This window comes from Haliaeetus albicilla, chromosome 21 (assembly GCF_947461875.1).
Source record: "Haliaeetus albicilla chromosome 21, bHalAlb1.1, whole genome shotgun sequence".
In the NCBI taxonomy this organism is placed as follows: Eukaryota; Metazoa; Chordata; class Aves; order Accipitriformes; family Accipitridae; genus Haliaeetus; species Haliaeetus albicilla.
This window is the reverse complement of record NC_091503.1, coordinates 12,553,316-12,574,362: the sequence shown is the minus strand read 5'-3', so window position 1 is coordinate 12,574,362 and position 21,047 is coordinate 12,553,316. Positions and strand designations below refer to the sequence as shown.

At 40.4% G+C, this 21,047-nt stretch overlaps 1 protein-coding gene across 1 annotated transcript in view; it reads right to left on the bottom strand.

The window, feature by feature from the left end:
• Positions 1–21,047, bottom strand: part of PHLPP1 (PH domain and leucine rich repeat protein phosphatase 1) — a 138,812-nt gene that overhangs the window by 59,018 nt on the left and 58,747 nt on the right. Inside the window, exons 2-3 of the mRNA XM_069808959.1 lie at positions 5,428–5,624; positions 3,305–3,430 (exon numbers count right to left, since the gene is read on the bottom strand). Coding sequence (XP_069665060.1) covers positions 3,305–3,430; positions 5,428–5,624 — 323 coding nt within the window. The remainder of the gene's footprint in view (positions 1–3,304; positions 3,431–5,427; positions 5,625–21,047) is intronic.

The following is a 21,047-nucleotide window of genomic DNA, read 5'->3' as shown; positions in this document are numbered from 1 at the left end:
GTTGCATAAGCTTATTTTTCAACATTTGGCAACAGAATGAACATTAGATCACAAAGGACCAAATTTGTTGTTGTTTTCCTTTTGGGCTTCCTTAATTAGGGCTCCAGTATTTGGAAAGTAGAAGGAAAGAAATGCACTGTGGTATGGAACTATCAATATTAACGAACAAGCCACATTTCCAGCTTTTAAAAATACTCTGTTTGAGGCTAAATCAGCATATCTAAAAGTGACCTACTTGGAAAAAGTATGTCACCAAGTTTGATATTTAGGTCAGTATTTGTGCAATAATTCCAGTCTGTCCTGAAAACAGTTCTGTTCACCTCAGGACACACACATATAGGAAAACCAATCCTAACACCTATTCACAAATCCCTTCCAAAAATTTACTGGGGCAGAACATGAGAGCTGTCTTGGCTAAGATAGATTTCAATGTTAGAATGAATCAGATTATACAGAAGCAATGCTCATTTTTAATTAAATTGAGCCCAAGTCTCTGCAAACATGAATTCAAATGTTCTCTAGCATACATATATTTATTGCAGGAGTGATGCGTTAGGATTTGTCTCACTCTGGAACACCACTAAAAAGTCAACATTGCCAGTATTCTGTAGGGACAAAGACTGAAGAGCAAGCATTCTTTGCAAGGTCTCCTTTCAAGATTAAGGTTGTTATTTAGAAGTTAAAATAACATCATCTTCCAGCTCTTTTGAAGTATACAGAAGACAGACATGAAAATTTTTTTTCACAGTTAAAAACTGAATTGAGCAATTGAAATGAAACACTTTACCAGGGATCTCCTTCTGCATTAAAATTTATAATTAAAGCCTTCATTACACTTGTAAGTTTCAGAAGCCTCAGTTTTCAGCAGCACACATCAGGAACATGAAGGACTGCAGAAAAACTACCACTGAACATAAGTTAACACAAATGTCAGTTTCAAAACGAATGCCGTTAAACAACATCTATATTTAAAACAGTCTTAAATATTATTCATAATAATTCACAAAAGCGCAAGTACTATACACAACACCATGATTAAAAAGGAATCTGTAATTATCATGTGACCTATCCCATAACAAGCAACTAGGAGCTCAGACTTAGAGCGCCATAACACCTCCCTTCCTCAATTTTCTTGCCTTTAGACATACAATGCTTTACATGGTATTTTCTTGGTTAACAAGAATATTTCAACTTCTTTGAACTTGAGTAGCTTCCAAACACTTGAGGCAGAGTACCTCACATAAACGTTGGGGATTTTTTCCTATGTGAGAATGCTAGCTTGACTGAACTACAGAGCTGAAGATGAAACTTCTTCTCATTTATTTCTACATGTAGATCAGGGATGATGCACCTTACAATTAGCACTTGGACACGAACAGCATCAGCTGGAGGAAATTTGAGTTACTTTTGCAGCATTACTAGTTTCTCTGTTTCTGTTCTTCAGAAACAGTGTTACTGCATAGTACATCCCACACAACTGCCTTGCATACAATCATGCTTGTCTCTATGTTTTTCAGTCTAAGGATAGAAAACCCAAACATTAAAAAAGCAACTTGAAGTGGCAAAGTACTGTTTCAAAATCCATGAATCCAGAACGCCAAATCTCAGGTTTTGGGGCTGAGGGGTGGGGAGTTGGGGAAAACGAAGCATCATTTTTTCCTCAAAGCATGTTTTACCAACGAAAACCACAGCATAGCGAGTTTCTTTAGTTCTGACAGTCTAAAAAGACACTTGAGACTATGTATTTTCTTTCTACTCTTACATAAGAAAAATGGGAGGTTATCATGAGTGCATGGGGATATGTTCTCATGCTGGCTATCGTCCCGATGCTGTTAGTCATTTGGGTGAACCAGAGAGAAAGAGAAGCACAGCATGGCACAGAACAAGCTTATGCTGCCAGTAATTCAGAGGGGCTTTCTGGCCATTTATCTCTACTTCTGAAGTTCATTGTTTTCCACTGTTTTTCTCACTCATTAGATTTGCCTTTCATTTATCTGATGTCAAAGCCTCTGGAGATGAAAGGGCACTACTCTCCCAGAGAGAGCCACAAAGCGGCAAGAACTCAAAAACCTGACAGACCGTGCCTCACCATCTCATAAAACATGCCTTGGGGATTTTTACCTTGAGCCTTAACAGACCTGAGCAGGGATGCCAGAACAGTGCCTTTCAAAAGAATTTAAAAACTTACTAGAAAAAAACTAAAGGACATCTTAAATGATACATGTGTTGGGAGGTGCAACAGTTACTGCTCAAAGAAAGTTTGACATAATAATCAAACCTCTTAAAAAAGCCCACAACCCAGGCTGTACCACGGGCAATAGGCTGGATAATACATTATCGCAATCTAAAAAGACAGAACAGATCTAGTGTGCCATAAATATCTCTAAGTAGTACCACACAAAACCAAGTTGCTTTACCATAGTAAAGAGCATGAACAGACAGCCCTATCAAGTATAAAACTAATGGACAGTTTAGGCCCAACTAGAAAACGAAAGAGAGAGGGCTGACAGCACAGCAAAATAACTTGTGTGTTAAAAATATAAAAATACAATGGTTCGAGATACATAAATTATTTTAAAGAGGATTTATCAAAAAAGTGGCAGGGATTAAGAGATAAAACAGGTAATTGCAAAAACAACCTTTCAACAACGAAGTGGAACTGAGGAGTCAAATGAAATAATGCAGGACCTAAACTCCCATAATAAATTGTGCTCTAAGCATAGTATAAAATTTGGTTTATGAAGGCTTTAGTTAGTAATTTTTTTTACTGACATAAAATGATTGCTTATTAAAAAGAACAAAAATCAAGTAGTTAAAAAACTAAAGAGAGATTCAGCAACATTTCCAAGCAAGAGAATAATTCCCTAATTCTAGAAATTTCATCTTTAGGCTCTGTGCAAGGAATGAATTTTAAAAATCCAACACTATTTTATGTTTTATTAACACCGAAACAAATTTTTAAACTGAAATTTTGACAGTTATATTTGTCATCTTTTTTATTCTAACGATCTCACTCCATCAACCCAGCTGGATCAAGATGAGAAAAGGGAGAAAGTCCAGCACAGCACTTTGTTTACACAACCATGGTAGAAAGAAGTCTCAGTATAAATGCAGAAAAATTCACCTTCCTATTGCCTGTTACCAAGAGCTCTCAAACTGAGGGTTTTTTGTGCAACACTAACAGCAGCAGCAGCAGTTTATGACAATGAACCCAGAAGAGGCACTATATCACTGCATGGAGAAGACAGAACTGGGGGAAATGCTACAAACATTCCATTCAGGCAGGAATTAGCACTATTCTCACCTTTGATGCTTGTCGAAGCCATCGCAAATATTCAGTGAAGTTATCGAAACAAATGTAGTAGGTCTGGCTTTGAGGTCCAGAGGAGCTAAACGCTAAACAGTGCTGGTGCTTTTTCACTTCTTCCACCTACAGTAGAGACACAAAACCGTCAGTGAACAAGAATCAAAAGCCTCTTTCCAGAAGTCCCCAGGGCAAAGTTGAAGTGTGCCCAAGAGGAGCTCATCAAGTAGAGTTGGATTAACCCTCTCAAGCAATCAAGCTGGATCTTGGCTGTCAAATATTCATGAAATCTACACAAGCAAGGAATGAGAACAGCAGGACAAATGAACCAAAGGAGAAAACCACCAAGAATGTCAACATCTTAAGAAAGACTGAGCACCATAAAAGGTTTCCTAGTGAAACACATTTAAGGCTGTCTTTATACAACTCTTAAAAGTACAATTATACTCCTAGTTATTAAAAACAGGCTTAACAAAATGCTTCTCTTACAGCCCAATTTAATTCTTTGGCATTTTTCAACTTGTTAAAAAACACTCAGAATACATCATTCTGCTACCATACACGAGAAGTCCCACACAACTTATGGTCTCAATGTCTCAGCACTGCATTCTGGAAAGCCTTTGCAAACCAGGAAGTGCAGAGTATTTATGGGGTTGAGGAAGAATATTTTTTGAGCGATAATTTAAAAAACACTTAGTTCTGTGCCAAGCATCCTCCTCCCAAGCTTTGTCAGCAGAAGCCCTCAGTACATTTTTCTCAGCTTGGTTCTCCTTTTCTTTTAAAATTTGTTGTCAATTTTCTGCTTAACACAGCCTGCATGTTTTACCTTACACGAGGCATTTCTGTGCAAAAACAACTTAGAAATTCCATATTAAGCAATTAAAAAAAGAAGTACAGAATCTCTTCTCTTTTTGAATATAAGAAAAAATAAAAAACTTTTTCATCTGAACAAGAAGGCTGATGGGGGACCTGAACCCTGTCCTCTCTAGGGTGCTACAGCCAGGAATACAATTCACTGTCAAAGTTCACCCACTGCTGCTAAAAAGAGGACAACGTCTCTACTTCAGTACTTCCAGGGAAGAGTTGAAGAATCCTGTGAAGAATCATGATGAAAGGAGATAGGAAAAACAGCTCCTAGAAGGCGGCAGTACTTTCCACATTGCTAATATAGAATATTAATGAATCAACCTTAGCCTGCATATATAGCATTGTGAAGCTTGTTTCTCTCCCAACGACTATTAAGAATCAAACTTATCAGTATGCAAGGTAAAGAAGCATTACTTCAGGTGTAAATTCATCCTCAAGCTAATGATTCTCTTCCCATTACCTTGGCTAATCAAGCCAATAATAGTGTTTTGAAACACTACTAGGTCTTACAGTCTCCACTAAAGTTTCACGGAGTCACAGCATGGTTGAGGTGGGAAGGGACCTCTGGAGATCACCTGGTCCAATCCTAGTGCTCGAGCAGGACAACGTACAGCCAGCTCACCAGGACCATAAGGATGGAGACGCCACAACTTCCCTGGGCAACCTGTGCCAGTGCTTGGTCACCCTCACCATGACAAAAAAAATTTTCCTTGTGTTCAGACTGGACGTCCTAGGTTTCAGATGTAATCAGTCAGAAAAAAGTCCAGTTTCAGCTTTTCACAAGTAAAATTGTTTGTTGCTGTTAGGTTACAACAGACCAGTACTCACAGAATGCTGAACACTCAAAAAAACTCCAATGTTAAAAATACATCCACACCCTTATTGATTACTTTTCAGATCTTAAAAGTAACCTAGCATGGATAAAGCCTGGATGAGGAGGTATGGTACAGATCATACACAATACAGCTCCATGTATCCTTTGGCTGTGTACTATTGCACGTATAAAACATTTAACACTGCACACAAGAAAAAGAAACTGAATGTGTTTCCTTTGCTTTTCTTTAGGATTTTAATCCAAACATTATAAACTGTTAAATATGACTCTGACCATAATCAAAAGTCACTGGTATACTTTGATAATCCCACTTACAGAAACAAGGTTTTGGGGGGGTCAGAATCATCATAATTGAATGCAATCTTCTCTGCATAAAGAGATAGGGGTTAGGCAAGCAAATAAATAAAATAAAACATCTTACTTTTCCACCAATTAAAGGGAGGACATGCATCTTTCCAGTCTGGCTTTCTTTTACTGATGAGACAATTAGGCATGTTCCACAAAGGATAGCTTGGCGTCTTGTCCATCTGTTGACTGGCAAATGTATTTTCCCTTTTCGAACATTGTACATTCCTGAGAGCTGAATCCGTTCGGAGCTGCCAATGCTGTGGGGCTTTCCTGAAATAGAAACAAAAGCATCCACTTAATCACAGAAAATCTTTGCCTTTTTCTCTCAAGTCATCCTGAGACTTCATCAGCAAGTTTTCAAGCTACAGACCGCAGCACAACAAATGAAACACAGCTTCAAAACCATGCAAGCAGGTAATTTAGTACCACGCAAGCAGGTAATTTACTATCAGCTTCAGTACAGGCTTCTTTCACAAATAGAAGTATATGACAGGTTGGTATCACGGAGAGCAGACCACACTAAATAATCTGCATTAGTCACAGAAGGACCAATTAATGGTACCGGTCTTCTCTATGGGACCTGGAAATCAAATGTTCATCCTCAACAGTAAGTAATTGGTTACTGTTGAGTTCACATTGACTGTTTGTAACTGCAAAAGGGGATGATGTACTGCATGCTCACCCGCACCTTTGCGCTTTCATGTCTCTTCTAGCCATCCTTAAGGTCATGGTTTGAATAGCTTCAATAGCTTCCCAAAGAATACAGTTCTTACTCTCTCCAGCCCATTCTGTTCAGTCCAAACCCCACAGCAGAGGCAGTACACTCAGCCACAGTGTAAACAGATACAACCTAGATGAAACCCCTCAAAGACCTTGCTTCAGTCTGAGTAAAGCATTAGAAAGAGTGAAGTTCTTTTGTCTGTATTACAATGAATTTGCTATTTATAATAATTCAGATTATTAGCAAGGCTATCAATTAGACCAAATCTGTTAAATGACTTTAAATGGCTCAGACGCTACTAATCTAATCTATTAATAAGATTCTACTCTCTAGAAACCATCATTAACAATGGCAACACAAAGACAAGCATCTCGTCTCTACTCTTACAGGACCACATTCTTTTAGGATAGAAATGGGAAGAAGCATGATTTACTCATTCTAATATGAAGTATTTATCCACATCAAGTTACCCTATCAAACCCTAAACAGTCCAGCGCAGATCTGAGTTATCCAAATATACTAAGTCTTCTGCAAACAGAAACAAGAGGTGATCATGTTCAAGTTAAATCAGTTCAAATTTCTGTAAGAACACCAGTGTTGGTGAAACTTTGGAAGGGAGCTCTCCTGGATAAATAAACCAAAGGCTACATTAATTCCAAGTAGCTTCCCTATCATGATAAAAGATAAATCACTCATTTTCCTACACTAATCTGTAGCAAAATTCTTAAAAATTAAGGAATTAATAACTAGTTAGGAGTCTAGAAAAGCAAAGTTGATCCTGTCTTCTAACCCCAATATTTCAGACCAGTGCCAATTAAACTGCAGCAGTGGCAAGTGCTGCACACTATTACTCCAACTTGCTATTACTCCTGCTTGTATGACAGCTCATTTGTCTCAATGAATCTGCTCTTGCCTTCAAATTATCTATGGGAAGATAGAAGACACCTACCACATGGCCTACCCACTGCCGTTCTCTCACCCCCGCCTACCCTGCGCCAATTCTTGCCCTTATCTTTAAAAGCAGCCTTCTTGAATCTTCCTGCTGGTTTAATGAGCCAAGACTTGGCATAGTTACCCTCAAGCCTTGCTCTGCTCTAATAAACACTAGCATTTAGGCTACCGATGTCTGCCAGTTTGGATCTGCAGGAACATCACTGTTGCTTGAAGCTAAAAGACTGAACCTGTAATGCCTACAGGGTATCAGCATCTAATACAAAAATAGGTACCCCAAGAAAGCAGTAATTTCACTGCCAAGCAAATTCAAATCCAACAACAGAAGCTGTGGATAAACACTTTGCCCAACAGAATAGAGGGAAACGGGGCATCCATTCTGCGCAAAGCTACAGAAAGCCTGATAGGGAATACAAGTGAGTTACACAGAGCAACTCAGCTGAACACAAAAGCTGAATCAAACTTTACATTTGGAATATGAAAAATGTGGTTGCTAAACTAACTGATAATTTACCTAGCTCGTCCAGAACAATAGCCTCCATGCCATGAAGCATTGATTAAAGAATTAACCACACACAGAAACAATGAAATCTCTGTAACAGAGTAAAAAGTGCCTGTTAAGTATTATAGCATGGTTGTGTAAGGAATAGTTGTCAGGAGTGTGGGCAGTTTCACCTCAAAAATGACATTTTACAGTCATCTTCCAGGGCCTGTTTCTGGCTGTATGCTCTCTAACTTCACTGCAAAAGAACAACCCACTGCTGATTAAACCCCTTAGGATTGCAAAGCACAACCTCAATCCCTTGGGAAGCCAAGCTCATTTAGCATTTTAATATAGCCAAATGCAACTTTACCCATCCAGGAACAAAGGGCATAATTCACACTTAATACAGGCAGACCCGTGTCCTGGAAAACACCAAACCTCAGAAGTTCTTCGGGATTATGGTGGATAACAAAGAGGATGAGGTCCTGCTACAGTGCTGCAGACAAGAGGCTTGGCAGAAAACATGACAGCATTCAGGAGCAATACAGAAGTAACATTACCCTGCCTAATCTAGTGGTACCTAGAGTAGCAGACTACCATACTGGGTGCCCACACTCCACAAAGGGTGCTGAAAAATTAGTGTTCAGAAAAGTTACAGTGAAAAACAAAAAAAATCAGAAGCCTGAGAAACCTGCTTTCTAGGACCAGACCCCCTTGGACTAGCTACATGAAGTTAGGCACAGCTGGACCCATAAAACTACTCTGAAGTCTCTAAAAGGCAGTTCTTCAAATTTCACATAAATTCACAGAGGTCGTATGTCACGAGTCACAGTAACAATTAGTATCATCAGTAAATGTTTACTAGAAAAGCTGGAACAGAGCTATCACTGGAAGTATTCATGCTAGGTATGAACTGTACTTTCTCTCAAACTTCAGATTTGATGGCAAAATTACTGGGGTAAGAATCTTCAGTTATTCCTGCAAATATAAAAAAATTAAACAGCCCCTTCAAACTCTAAGCATTTAAGGTGCTTTCTCCCAGCAAGTACTACCTCTTGCTATGTTAAAGCTAAAAGGTTCCTGATGAGAGAAATGAAATACTGGGCCTATTTCATTAAAGCAAATGGTTTCTCTCTTCCTATTCTTGTCTACCTCACTACATAACCAACCATCTGTTTGGACCAGATGATCTTTCGAGGTCCCTTCCAGCCTGGGCTCTTCCACGATTCTCTGATTCTGTAACTTGAAAAACCCATGTTTAATATCGGATCACATGTTGTTGCCTGAGATGCAATCTGCTCACATATTCACTATTCTTCCTGCTAAAGGGTTGTAATCACTGAGATTTGATAGTATCACAGTGTTCTACTATCATGCAAGCAGGGGTGGGGGGAGGGGAAGCCAAAAGCCGATGGCTTGTTTTGATTTTAGGTAGAGGTTATTCAAGGACATATCAACTAGTTGCGGAACCAGATTCCTAAATCTGCAGAAGTTTTGCAGGCAACCGTGAGCAAAAGCTGTTTGACAAGCAGCAGCCTTGCCCATGGAAAGATAAGCTTGGACAGACTGCAGCTTTAAAGAGCTCAGATATTTGCTGCCAGGAGAGCATAAAAGCAGGGAAAGTTTAAATGACAGCGAGCTCTGCCACAGCAGAAGTGGGATGGGACTTGGAAACTGCGAAGCAATCCTAACACTGGCTGTCCCTCACTTCAGGGAGGTCTCGGACAGCCCTACAGCATGGCTCCGGCAAGAGGGATCATCCCGGACAGGCTGGGGAGCAGAGGAGAAGGGAAGGGCTCAGAAGTGTACCAGCCTTTCCTAAGGCCTGGATAATAATCAAATGAGAAGGCAAATGACCTTTGCCTTCCAAGTTTACAGGAGGGATGCATGGGGCAATTTGGAGTTCACCAGAGCGACTTAAGGCTAAGGATCAAAGACCACAATTTATCGCATAACTATAGCGTCACCACCAAAAATCAGTTATTTTTGAGGTAACCTACCAGTGCCAGTGAAAGCACTGTTTTCAGTAAAAGCATCAGCAGTTCTGAAATTATGTTCCTCAATCTGCCTCGCAGACCTCCTGTTCAAAATTTAGAAGACTCTTGATTCTTCAGGATTCACATTCAGATTTTTCTTCAGTTTTAACTATACCCGAAGGCAGCAGTTGAGTTTTCACAGGGGCCTGTGATATTATACTGAAGCCAACACTCATGCAGATAAAATGGTAGTGATGATCCTTTGTGACTTGAACATAAATTTGAATCCTGCCAAAAACTTACAAGATAATTATTGTTGCCTCGATCAGAGTGGAGGCAAATACGCCAGAACATCTAGGAGAGTTGCATACCAGAAAATGTTTTTCAAATGCTAAGCCCAACCAGAGCAGTTTTGAGTATTTTAGCAAGAAACCATAAAAAGATTATTTTTCATTCCTGTCAGGACTCCAAGACTACAGCAACTCCTAAGCACCCCCACAACAGGACTTTTGTTCCGTGCGAGGCATTAGAGGAGATGCCTCAAGGAATTAAGAGCAGACCACTCATTTGGCTATCTTGACATTCATGGTTGAATTCCTCTCAGTTTTAGCTTGTCCCAAGTCCTGGAGGGAAACTAGCGGTATTTAGAACAAGGACAGAGAAAAGCGGGGAATTTGATTGAAATGGGGGGACTGTCATTGGAACCACGAACCCTACCCTGCTTCGCAGGAAGCACGGATGGGACACCAGCGATCTTTCCATGATGTTAAAGAACTAAGACCTCACCACGAGCAGCCCGAGGAAGCTCCGGGTATGCAATGTACTGACAACCCGCCTAGTGCAAAGACTTCAAACCTTATTAAATAAATACCCACAGCCACTTGCTTTGGATTCTGGAGTAAAGCTCTTTACCCAGAGATGGAAGGCATATGGAATACATTACCATCAGAAGTTATAAAATACCAGCTCATTATGGGACATAAAAGTACTCAGGAAAAAAACTCTCTGCAGCTATACGGCTGATTAAGTTGCAAGTACTTATTATTCCCCCCTGTTTGAAAAGTACAGCCAATAAAGTCTGCCTCTAAAGAACAATTTAAGACATTACCAAAATAAGAGTGGAGAAAAGTGTTGACATAAGAAACGCATTCACTTCTGTGCAGCGGGTCTTATTTTTATTACTAATATTGGTCTGACGGAATGAAAACTAAAAATTCTCCGAGACCTGCATGGCGCAGCCAGCCCAGCCAGCTGGAGAGACTGCCCGCCCTGAGCCGTCTCGGGTATTCACCAGTGGTAAGAGAGGCTTAAGTTATTCAGTAGGAATAATGTCTAAGTTTGAGGCTTTTCAGAACTGACTGAATGACTCCGAGTGCCTAATTTAGGGATGTCCTTTTCCTGCTGCAGCTGGGCCAGCTACAGAGGTCGTCATCCTCATCTGCGCGCTGCTGGGCCCCGGGCCCGAGGCCAGCATTGCCTCAACCCCACTGCATCAGCTGCTCCTCCTAAGCTGTCCCCAAGCCCTTTCAGACAAACCAGCCCGGTTTAATTTCTTGCGTCTCTTTCTGGCCGAGAGGCCTCAGGGACAGCTCACGGGGAGCAGTTCAGCGAGGAGAGCAGAGGAATGGCACGTAGGGGCCAGAGCTGTAACACGGTGGCTGCTGCTGGAGAGGATATGTAATTAAACCCACCCACGGCTTTCAGCAAGCCATTTCAGAAGTAAGCTATTTCACACGCTAACATCCTGTGAACAGCAAGTCTTGTGTGCACTGGAGAAAAAGAAAACCCCCAAGCCGCCAGCCACTTTTGAAGGCTTCGGTCCGAACCCACCAAGGAAAGCCGGGCTCTTTCCCAGCCGACCGGGCGGAATCAGCCTCAGTTCGCAGCAGCAGCGCCGTCCCCACCGTCCCTCCGAGCTGCGGTCAGGATCACCTCACACCCGCCTCGCCTGCAAACCTGGATATCGAGGCTCAGCCTTGGCCTTGCCTAAACCTAAGCGCGAAGAGGCCTCAGTCCGCTCAAAACACTGAAAGCCCTTGAGCGCCTTTGCCCACCCTTGGGGAACTGTGCCGCAATAGCTGTCGCTGAACCCTCACTGCCAGATCGTTCGGCAGATTTCTACTTTTGCCCAAACCCTTTCATCAAATACAGATGAAGCTACTGCCTGCAATGTTTTTGAAGCTTCTCAGTCATTTAAGGCCGCTTCCCCTTGCATTCTTGTCAAACTAAGGACAGCGGTGATGACTTCAGGGAAGGCCTACAGCAATGAGATGTATAAAAATAAAGCAGCAAGTTGGACTTAAAAAAAAAAAAAAAGAGCAGCAAAGGAAGCAGAAAGCACAAGTAAAAACTCTGAAACTATTGTACTGCTCTCAGTTTTATTTTAAACTTATGAAGAAAGCCTACTTACAGTTACATGCTTATTAGAAGTATTTTTCCTTGTGAAGGTCCACACTGTCGCAATTTAAGAATAAAGGCACAGAATTAGCAGGTTTTATGTTCAACTCAGACCAAGGATTCACCTCTACCAGCAACCAACCAAGAATGCTTTTGCAAAGGTAGCAGACCAAGTATATATATAGCAAAATTTCACCTGACAAACCATTCCAAAACCAACGGTTGAATTTTTGCACTCAGATCTGCTTAGACTCTTAAAAATTCCTGTAAGATTTAACACAAGGCTGCCGATTGATTCTGTATTGCTCTGTGGAAGAGGGACTCGGTCACCATTATGCTGTTCTTGTGGGCATGTAACTATTAGCATACACTTTACTTGTTATACTCCTCAATTTTGCTGCACTCTGTATTGTTATGGGGGCTGGGAGAAGCTCTGAAGTAGTTTAAGTTTCTTTTAGGAATTAGCAGTTCAAGCTCTACTACTTGAAGGCTGTTATCTTTTCACCTGAGAAACAAAAGCAGACCACAAATGTTGGATTTTACTGAACTGTGTTAAGTCATCTTTTTCTTTAAAGAAACATTCACTACGAGACAAAACTGGCACAGTAGCAGACAGACAAGCCTTTACTCTCTGTGAAACATATTGCTACTTTACAGGAAGATCATCCTTAAAGACAGGCATTATCACTATACGATGTGATGCAATAAAACATAGTTACCAGTTTTATAGCAATAATCCTGCCTTCCACTTACATTAAATCCTCACTGGAGGAAAGGTTTGTATGAATCTCATAATGCAGAAAACATCCCTCTCTTTTTCCCCCACTGAGACAGAGTTCAACGTTTGTTCACTTGATCATTCTTTGGACCTTGTTCTCACAAGACTCACCACCTCCACACAGGAGCCCTAAAACCATGGTATCAACACTTAAAAAGATACCGTAAGCAAAATGTAACAAAAATTACTTTTTTTTAAAAGCTTTTCTATCAAGTGTCACATATTTATCAGTGGAAAATAGCTGCAATAGCTTTACTGTCAAAAGCCAAATATCAACCTGCATAAGCCAAAATCTTCTGAAGAAAAACCTAACAGTGATTCAGCAGAATTCATTTAAGAGCCATTGTTAACCAGCACGACTTCTACACTAGGACAACTTAATAAAGGTGACAGACTAAAGTAGAATATGCAGTGGTGAAGAGAACACTACTTGCAATTAAAAGCAAGCAAGCACCCTGGAAGTTCATCTGGATTACTATGTAGAGGCAGCAAACCCAAAACCTTGGAATCCAGCTGTTCCAACTGTAACAAGTGAATTCCAGATCTAGCTGCTCCAATGTATTTTGACAGGTTTTACAGTTGAGTACAGCATGTATAAGCAAAACCCCAGAAACACAACCCACCCCCAACAAACTGAAAACCCACCTGTTCTTAAACTCTTCATCCCATCTATCCCTAACTCCTGATGCTGAAACACAGGTCCTTCACATTCGAACTCTCAGCCCTACGCGTTCCCAACCATCTCACTTGCCTGCAGGAAATTCAAGCAAGTTACATGCAGACAGGTTTGTTTATTTCAGCAAAACAACGAGGCTCTCAAGGCACCCTTGATGTCCTGACTTCTGCTTGTGTTAAAAATACAACGGGGTGCAGGCTGAATTCTGTTGTTATGCCCAAATACTTCATTTTGGAGAAAGCTCATAAAGGGGAGAGAGTTGCCTGCTCTTCAGTAGCAAAACTGAATACCAAATCCTTTGGGAAACCACCATATGCCACCTCTGCAAGGAAAAATTACTGAAATATCCAGAGAAGGAACCATCAAGAAAAAATGTCATCTTCCTCCTGTGCCTTAACAAAGTTGTAAAAAGCTGCAATATTGGTCTAGAGGCTTCCAGGAAGTACTACCTAAACCAACTTTCTGATCTTGAACTTAGGATTCATTTAAGGAAGCTACTGAAGAAATTCTTCAGTGACAGCTTCTACCCAAGTATTTTTGATCAAAGTAAATTTAAAACAGAATTAGTCTTATGCTGAGATTTGTGTGAGTATCTGATCACATCCCTTACATATATTTCTTAAAAAGAATACTTTAGAAACACATTTCAAATTATCCCTTATTAAGATGGCCTTGGGAAACTCAACTTTCTGAACAGTTTTAGTTACATGCACTGATATTAAAGAGGTGAAAATTGAACAGATGGGGCCAAAAAGCTAAGCCTTACAAACTTGCCAGTAGTACCACAACTTGCGTAAGAGCATATACAGCTTCTGTAGGATGGGACTCAATGAATGCTCAGCTGATCTTTCCCCTTTCTCCCCAACTCAGCCCCCATAAAGCACAGCTGAACAGAATGCTGGAAATGCACATTTATTTTTGTGAAGTCATGCAAAATTGAATTCTACTTGTTATACTCCCAATGCACAATAAAGCCACAAGCATAGTAAAATCCCTGGCATCCCAAAGGATACTTACCCCGTCTAAAGCAACTGCTGTATTGGCAAAAGCTCTGAGCTAACCAACTGTTTTAGGCAAAGCTGGAGTCTTGATGGAATTCAAGAGCAAAATTGCACTGAAGTTAACAGCGGCTTTCACGTTTTATCAGTGTTAGATGTTCAACATGAACCGCAGCAATGTAAGCTCAAAATAACTACTTGAACGCACACTCCTCTGAGAAGGAACAATGACAGCCCCTGGCAGAAGTTCATCTATATGTTTTAGTACTACGACAGAAAGATAGAAGCCCGTGCTCCTTACCAGCAAAAGTTGAGCAAACCCCTACCTGCCTTGCCCTGAGGATGGAAGATGTGGGTAGTCAAATGTTTCAAAAAAAGCTACAGAGGAACAAATATGCACACTAGGTCAAGGATTGTTTCATATGAACTTCATATATAACACAAATGCCATCTTTCAATGTATTCTAGACTAATATTCCGCCAACCGCAAGACGACTAAACTATTGTGTGTGTAAAATGTATTCAAGTTCCAAGTACAATGATTTTCTCCTTGCTCTTTCATCAGAAAAAAGAAGTCAGGTATTCTACAACATATCTAAAAGTATGTGGTAATCTAAATCCTTGTAAAGGTAAAGCATTTTAAGTATGACACTTCCCACAATAGACTACTGTACCAGCATTATTGTATAGATCAAAATCTGAACTCAAGTTTTATCACAGGACCCAGCTGATAAGCAGCTTATGTCAAAACAATTCTGTACAGTATTGCAAGGCTATTACTAGCACATCTCGATTAGGTCTAGTTTAAAAAATCCCAAGTAATTGTGATACGGAACAATAAAGATGTATATGCTGTCTGGCCAAGTCCCTCCAAAATTTAGCACTGCAAAAAGAAGGCCAGAATGCTGGATTTGGAAATGTCAACACCTACAAACAAAAGCTGCATTACCTAATAATTAAAAAAAAAAAAAAAGGAGACAGTAGGTAGAAATTGAATGACTGATTTAAAGTTGCACAAAGACAGCAGAATACAAAACACGGAAGAAACAGCATGAGCACATTAGTCGGAGAGAATTATCTGACAGTCTTAAACACTAAACATTTAAAATTCACCTTCATCAACATGAGATTTCCACACTATGACTAGAAGGAATTCTGGCTGGGCAATGTCCCTATAAGCCAATCTTACCCCATCATATCAGCCAATCTGCTCATAACTTGCTAGGTAAGCTCAGTTCATACATTTTCTGTCTATACCTTGGCTGCTTTCCCCACATAACAGTAGCCAATATTTTTGCACGTATGTGATTTTATGTAGTTTGTTTATACAAACCTTTTTTACAAAGAGCTAGTCAAAGCAAGAGCCTTTTTGGTTTGCAGCTTTGGGTTCAGGAAGTGGCACGGAGTACATCTTCAGCTGAAAGAGAGAGCTGCAATAAGGCAGGAGGACTCTCTCTGGTTGCCTTTTTCCCCCCTCTCTCCTACAACTCTGTAGTAGCTAGAGCCTGTTCCTAACAACACCCGTAACAGCCCTTCTTTTTCACTTCTCCCTTATCAGCAAGAGCAGCTTCAAAGAATCACACAGAAGCCTGGATGATGGAAAAGGAGAGGCAGGATCAGCAGCTACCCTTGGAAAGCTTCACTACCCCAATTTCTGCCTGCTTATAGCTGACAACCTTGTTTTGTTGCTGAAGAACATGCACGCTTTGATTCGCTCTAAATCAACTTCTGTCATTCAAGTGTTTGCTTTTTTTAAGTTTACATGACAAAGGTTGTATTACATATACATACATCAAACTTGTATGCCAACACATGAAAACACACAACAGTAAAAGGCAACTTGTATCAAAACTCTGTACTTCAGACCCCGTTCCTGAGAAAAAAACAAAGACAAGGGAAGGAGAGCTGATTTTATAAAGTGAGAAAAAGGAAACAGTGGGGAGTGAGAGATATGTATCATGAAGAAACATGAAACGGAACATTTTCCCGATGCCCTTCTACCCTTGGAAACAGAGGCAGAGAAGATTTCTCTCATGCCCACAGATACCGAGTTTGACACCGTTTCTTCTCTTTTCTACCGCAGAGACTAGAAGTAACTGGATAGCATATGGGAATTGTCTAGGAGTGCACGTCATACAGTTTTATTACAAAGGAGAGGAAAAAAACAGAAGAGATTGGCTTTTTCCATTCCCTTTTTAAATTAAATCAACTATCACACATCTGAGTCATCCCCAAACCCATCAGTTTTCTGTTCAAAGCATTCCAAGGGTCTGCAAAAGGACAATTGCAAGTGCTAGCTCATAAGGCTGAGTACACTCCAAGGTTTCTTGTTTCATGCTACACATCCCTATAAGAAAAATGTTGAAAATTTCCACATCCATAGCAAGAGGAAAAAAACCCTGTACAAAGGTCCAGTTTTACAAGTACACAGGCTGATTTAGAGTTCCTGAAACCTCTTTTAAGTCAGGAAGTTATCTAGGAGAAATCAAAACAAGTTCATAAATTCAGCTTTGACAGGAAAGTGAGCGTGCTAAAAACAACCCCAGGAACTTGAAAATTCATCAGAGCATCACTTTAACCCTGGTTCATGACAATTTTAGAAAGGGATCTGTAAATACCCACCATGAGTACTTTGCACAACATTGGTAGGATCAACTTGAAGCTGGGGCTGCTTGTCAAACCTTTCTCCTCTCAGTGAAAATACACAGAAGAGTCTGAAGTGCCCATCTACATATCCGAGGACCCCATCCTGAAAAGCTGAGCACCTTCTTTACTGGCATTTGAATCCAAGACCTCTCAATACCAAGAGAGAAGAGCACTCCAGCTGGACAGCATTCAGTATAATACACAGCACAAGAAAGTCTGTTTAAGTATATTGATTGTGGTCAGACCATAATAGTATTTCATTTTTCTGCCATAGAAATGAATGCTTTCTCTACCATCAGAAAAAATATTGTGGCTACAGAGACATCGTATTTAAACTGTTTACTTTGAAAAAAGGAGAACAACTGAAACTGTTCCACCCTCCATCCATGTCCAATACTAGCATCTAAAAACAAATTAAAAAAAAAACCAAGAAAAATAAAACCACTCCCCTCCAATGCACATCATTTTAAAGTCCAGCACATCTTAATCTCATTAAAACTGCATTGAACCCTCCACCCTGTAATCAGGGGAAAAACCTAAAATATGCAACTTCTTATTTAAGCAGGCTCTCCATCTTGATCCACCCTCTCTAACTGACCAATTGTCTTAAGTGCCTGGGTCCTTACAAAGGAACAGTTCACATCATATTTGTTTTTCTGAAAGCTGCTTCACAAGTCACCTCCATGCAGAGGAATGCAAATGGCCCGGACTTTACTAATATGTACCTTAATGGCAGAAATCCTCTCCTGTACTATCTCACCAACCACTTTACTGAACTAAATAGGAAGAAAAAGACAAGGTGGATCAGAATGCCCTCCTGTGTCTCCCCTTTCCAGAGACCTACTGCATGACTGGACACAGCAACATGTCCACAACATGAAGGCATTGTTTAGAGATCACTGCTAGAGCTGATCTCTCTAAAACACATATGAAGCTTCATTGTCAGAAAAACCACAGGAAAAGTTTGTAATGCACTCCCATTCACAAACATTTGCAGCATTAAGCTTTAAAAGCATTTGGATAGATTTTTGAAAGAATACTTCCCAAAATACTATTTTTGATTCCTCTGCCCACTCACCCTTCTTTGAGGGAGAACTGAGACTCCTGAAGACTTTCCCCCCCCCCCCCCACACTATCTATGTTCCAAATATCTTCATCTCCACCCCAGCAAGAAAGGGAAGAAAGGGGTCATGGATATATTATACTTGCAAGCTGGTTTTTAATCCTCTCTGAGTTGTCGGCACTTTAGTTTCATTTACAGTATCGCAGAAACAAAAATTTGTTCAGTGAAATTTATTATTAGGACTAAAACAATCATTAATTTTAATTACAACAGAACTATTTATTTTGCACAAGGGAAGTGTGTTGGCTACAAAATGCCAAATGTTGCCAACCTCCAAACGGATATCATTCTATTATACTTCAGATCAGTAGTATTCATATTGATGATAATTTTTTTTAAATGGAAGTTTCATATACAGTATTGCCAAGTTAACTGATTTAATAGATACTCTAATTAATTTCTAGGCATTTTAAGTAGTAGAAAATTCCTAGATAGCTAGACGCATCACATTCAGCTGTGCAAAGGACAACAAGACTTAAGCTGAAACACCATAAAATTATTCAATGCAATGTTTTTACCAAAAATAGTAAAAGATGAAGAAAGCAATCAGCTTTATTTTCTCCTATATTTCATTCATATTCTGGATATGCAGAAAGCTAAAAATGAAGGATACGTGCTTGAAAACAGCTTCCCTTAAATCTTAAGCATAAATAAGCAGGAATAGAAGGAAACACTTAAGATCATACATTGGCTAGCATACAAAGTGTGAAGGCATACACAAGGAGATGCCACTCTAAGAAAGGACACTGCAAAACCAGGAATCAGACATCATAATTTAAATTGCTGCTGATAAAATAAAGCCTGTTGTTTGACAGCACTCTGCAGGATACGGGGGACTCGCCTAAGTCCCCAGAGCAGGTCCATTACTCTGCCCTCCCAAACCTGAACTGGTGTCGGTGAGCACATCTCAAGGCATTAGGCAGCAGGGCTGGTTTGCCAAATCCCCCCCCCCCCGCCAATGCCAGTTCACTAAATAAAATGGGGAACAGCTGCTCGGTCAGCTATTGCTGCCCAAATAACTGAACCTGTGCTAACAGAGCTGGGAACTGCCACTGTCCTCGTCACACAGGACCACATGCATGTGCGCTTGTGCTCGTGGGTGCGTATGGGGAGAAGAATGAGGCCCCAAAAGCAGGCTTTCTCCGGCTGGAACATTGAGCAGGGAACCCGGGCTGCTACTGCCAGCAGGAGCACCTCTCCGAGAGGTTGGGGAACCAACTGCTCCGTGACACAGAAAAAAGGCAGCCATGGTCATCAGCAACTGCTTTCAGCTTCGAGGGACACTGGCATCGGTATTTCGGTTTCGCTATCAAACCTAGATGATGAGAGGAAGGCTTATGAACAGCCACACACCAGCAGAATGTCTGCAAAGGTTTAATCGGAAGTAGGGATGAGAGGGAAAACTGCCCCTCCAATGCCGGGAAGTGAAACGCTTCCCCCGACTGCCCCAGTTTGTCTTGCCTAAAGTCCTACTCATAAATCTGAGGTTTTTGTAGTGGCCTCCTGCTGGTTTTTGAAGCAAAGTAAGCCAGTGACCTGGAATGTAATTAAGGCAAAGGAACTGTGTAGTTTACCTCATCCAATTTGCATTTTGCATACTAACTCGTAGTATAAAAAGCCATTTAGACATACTTTCTCTTGCTGCTCCACTGAACTATTTGTCATTAGAATTGTTAATATGCGAGAACTCAGGAGGCGAGTTTAAAAACATTTTGGTTCACATTTACTTTAAGTATTTGTCTTTTTCCTACAAAAGTGTACAGTTATCTTGACTGTTTCATAAACAGAGAGGCTTTGAGCAACCATAATAGCTGTACTCAAACATTTATACAACTTAGCATTTCAGCAAAAATCACTCCCGCAAGCTTCTTGGCCTCTTTCTCAGGGAGAATTAAATCTTCTTCCTATAATCACTGTTAGTTAATACATTTTTTTCCTCCCTCGTAAAGGAATAGCGAAAGCGTTTCCTCAGGTTGTGTTACTTCCAGGGCAGAACTCATCACCAGTGTCTCCGCAAGCTGACTTCAGCAGTGGTTCATGTGTTCCCCAAGGAGGAAACAAACAGACCAAAAGCCTGTTAGGAAGGCTTATCGCGTAAACCAAGATCACAGTTACTGAACGTGGCAGAGATTGGTTTTGTTGAAGCTACCTTAAATTCATGGTAAAAATGATACAAAGCACATTATTACACCAAAGCTCATCCAGGAACCAAGAGTGCTACATCATCAGTCACCAAGGCTTGACAGATTTTTACATTTGAAACAACCAACTGAAAGCTTGTCCTCACAGGCTGTGGAAAAAAGGGGCTCAAATTTGTAGGACACCTCTGAGGAAAGCTGGCTAGCGTATTCTAATACTTGGAAATACGCACAGCAAGGCAACCTGAACTTGCTAAGGCAACAAAACTAACCACTCTTCTCCAAAAAACAGGCTTTGTTTGAATTTGGACTTGGCGATTTCAGCTCCAAGGAGGCGATGAGTTACCAGTTGTCACTGAGGTCCTGTCTTACTGAATCATGAAGTGGAGTCTGAGGACTTCATGTAGTTTCAAAATCCTTTTACTGTCTTTGGAAAATAAACTCATCAGTCCACCAGAACATGATCATTAGAAGAATCACAAATAAGTTGTTGGTTTTTTTTTAATTAACTTCTTTGCTTCTTAATTGAGAAACTTTTTTCTTCAAAATCTAAGCTGAAAGAGATCTTGGTCTTACCAGCTCAATTTGAAGCAGCCAAATCTACATAACTTAGTAATTTTAAATTAAGAACATAGACCACCTCTGAAAAAATTGTACAGTTGGGGGGGTGTGTGTGTGTTTGGTTGGTTTTTACTAGAAGCAGTTACTTCATGAGGAACATGAAAGTGCTCTTTTCCAAAACTTTTTAAGCTAATGCAAAAAGACATTCTGAACCCACACATGGTATTAAGTTTTCGCCACACAG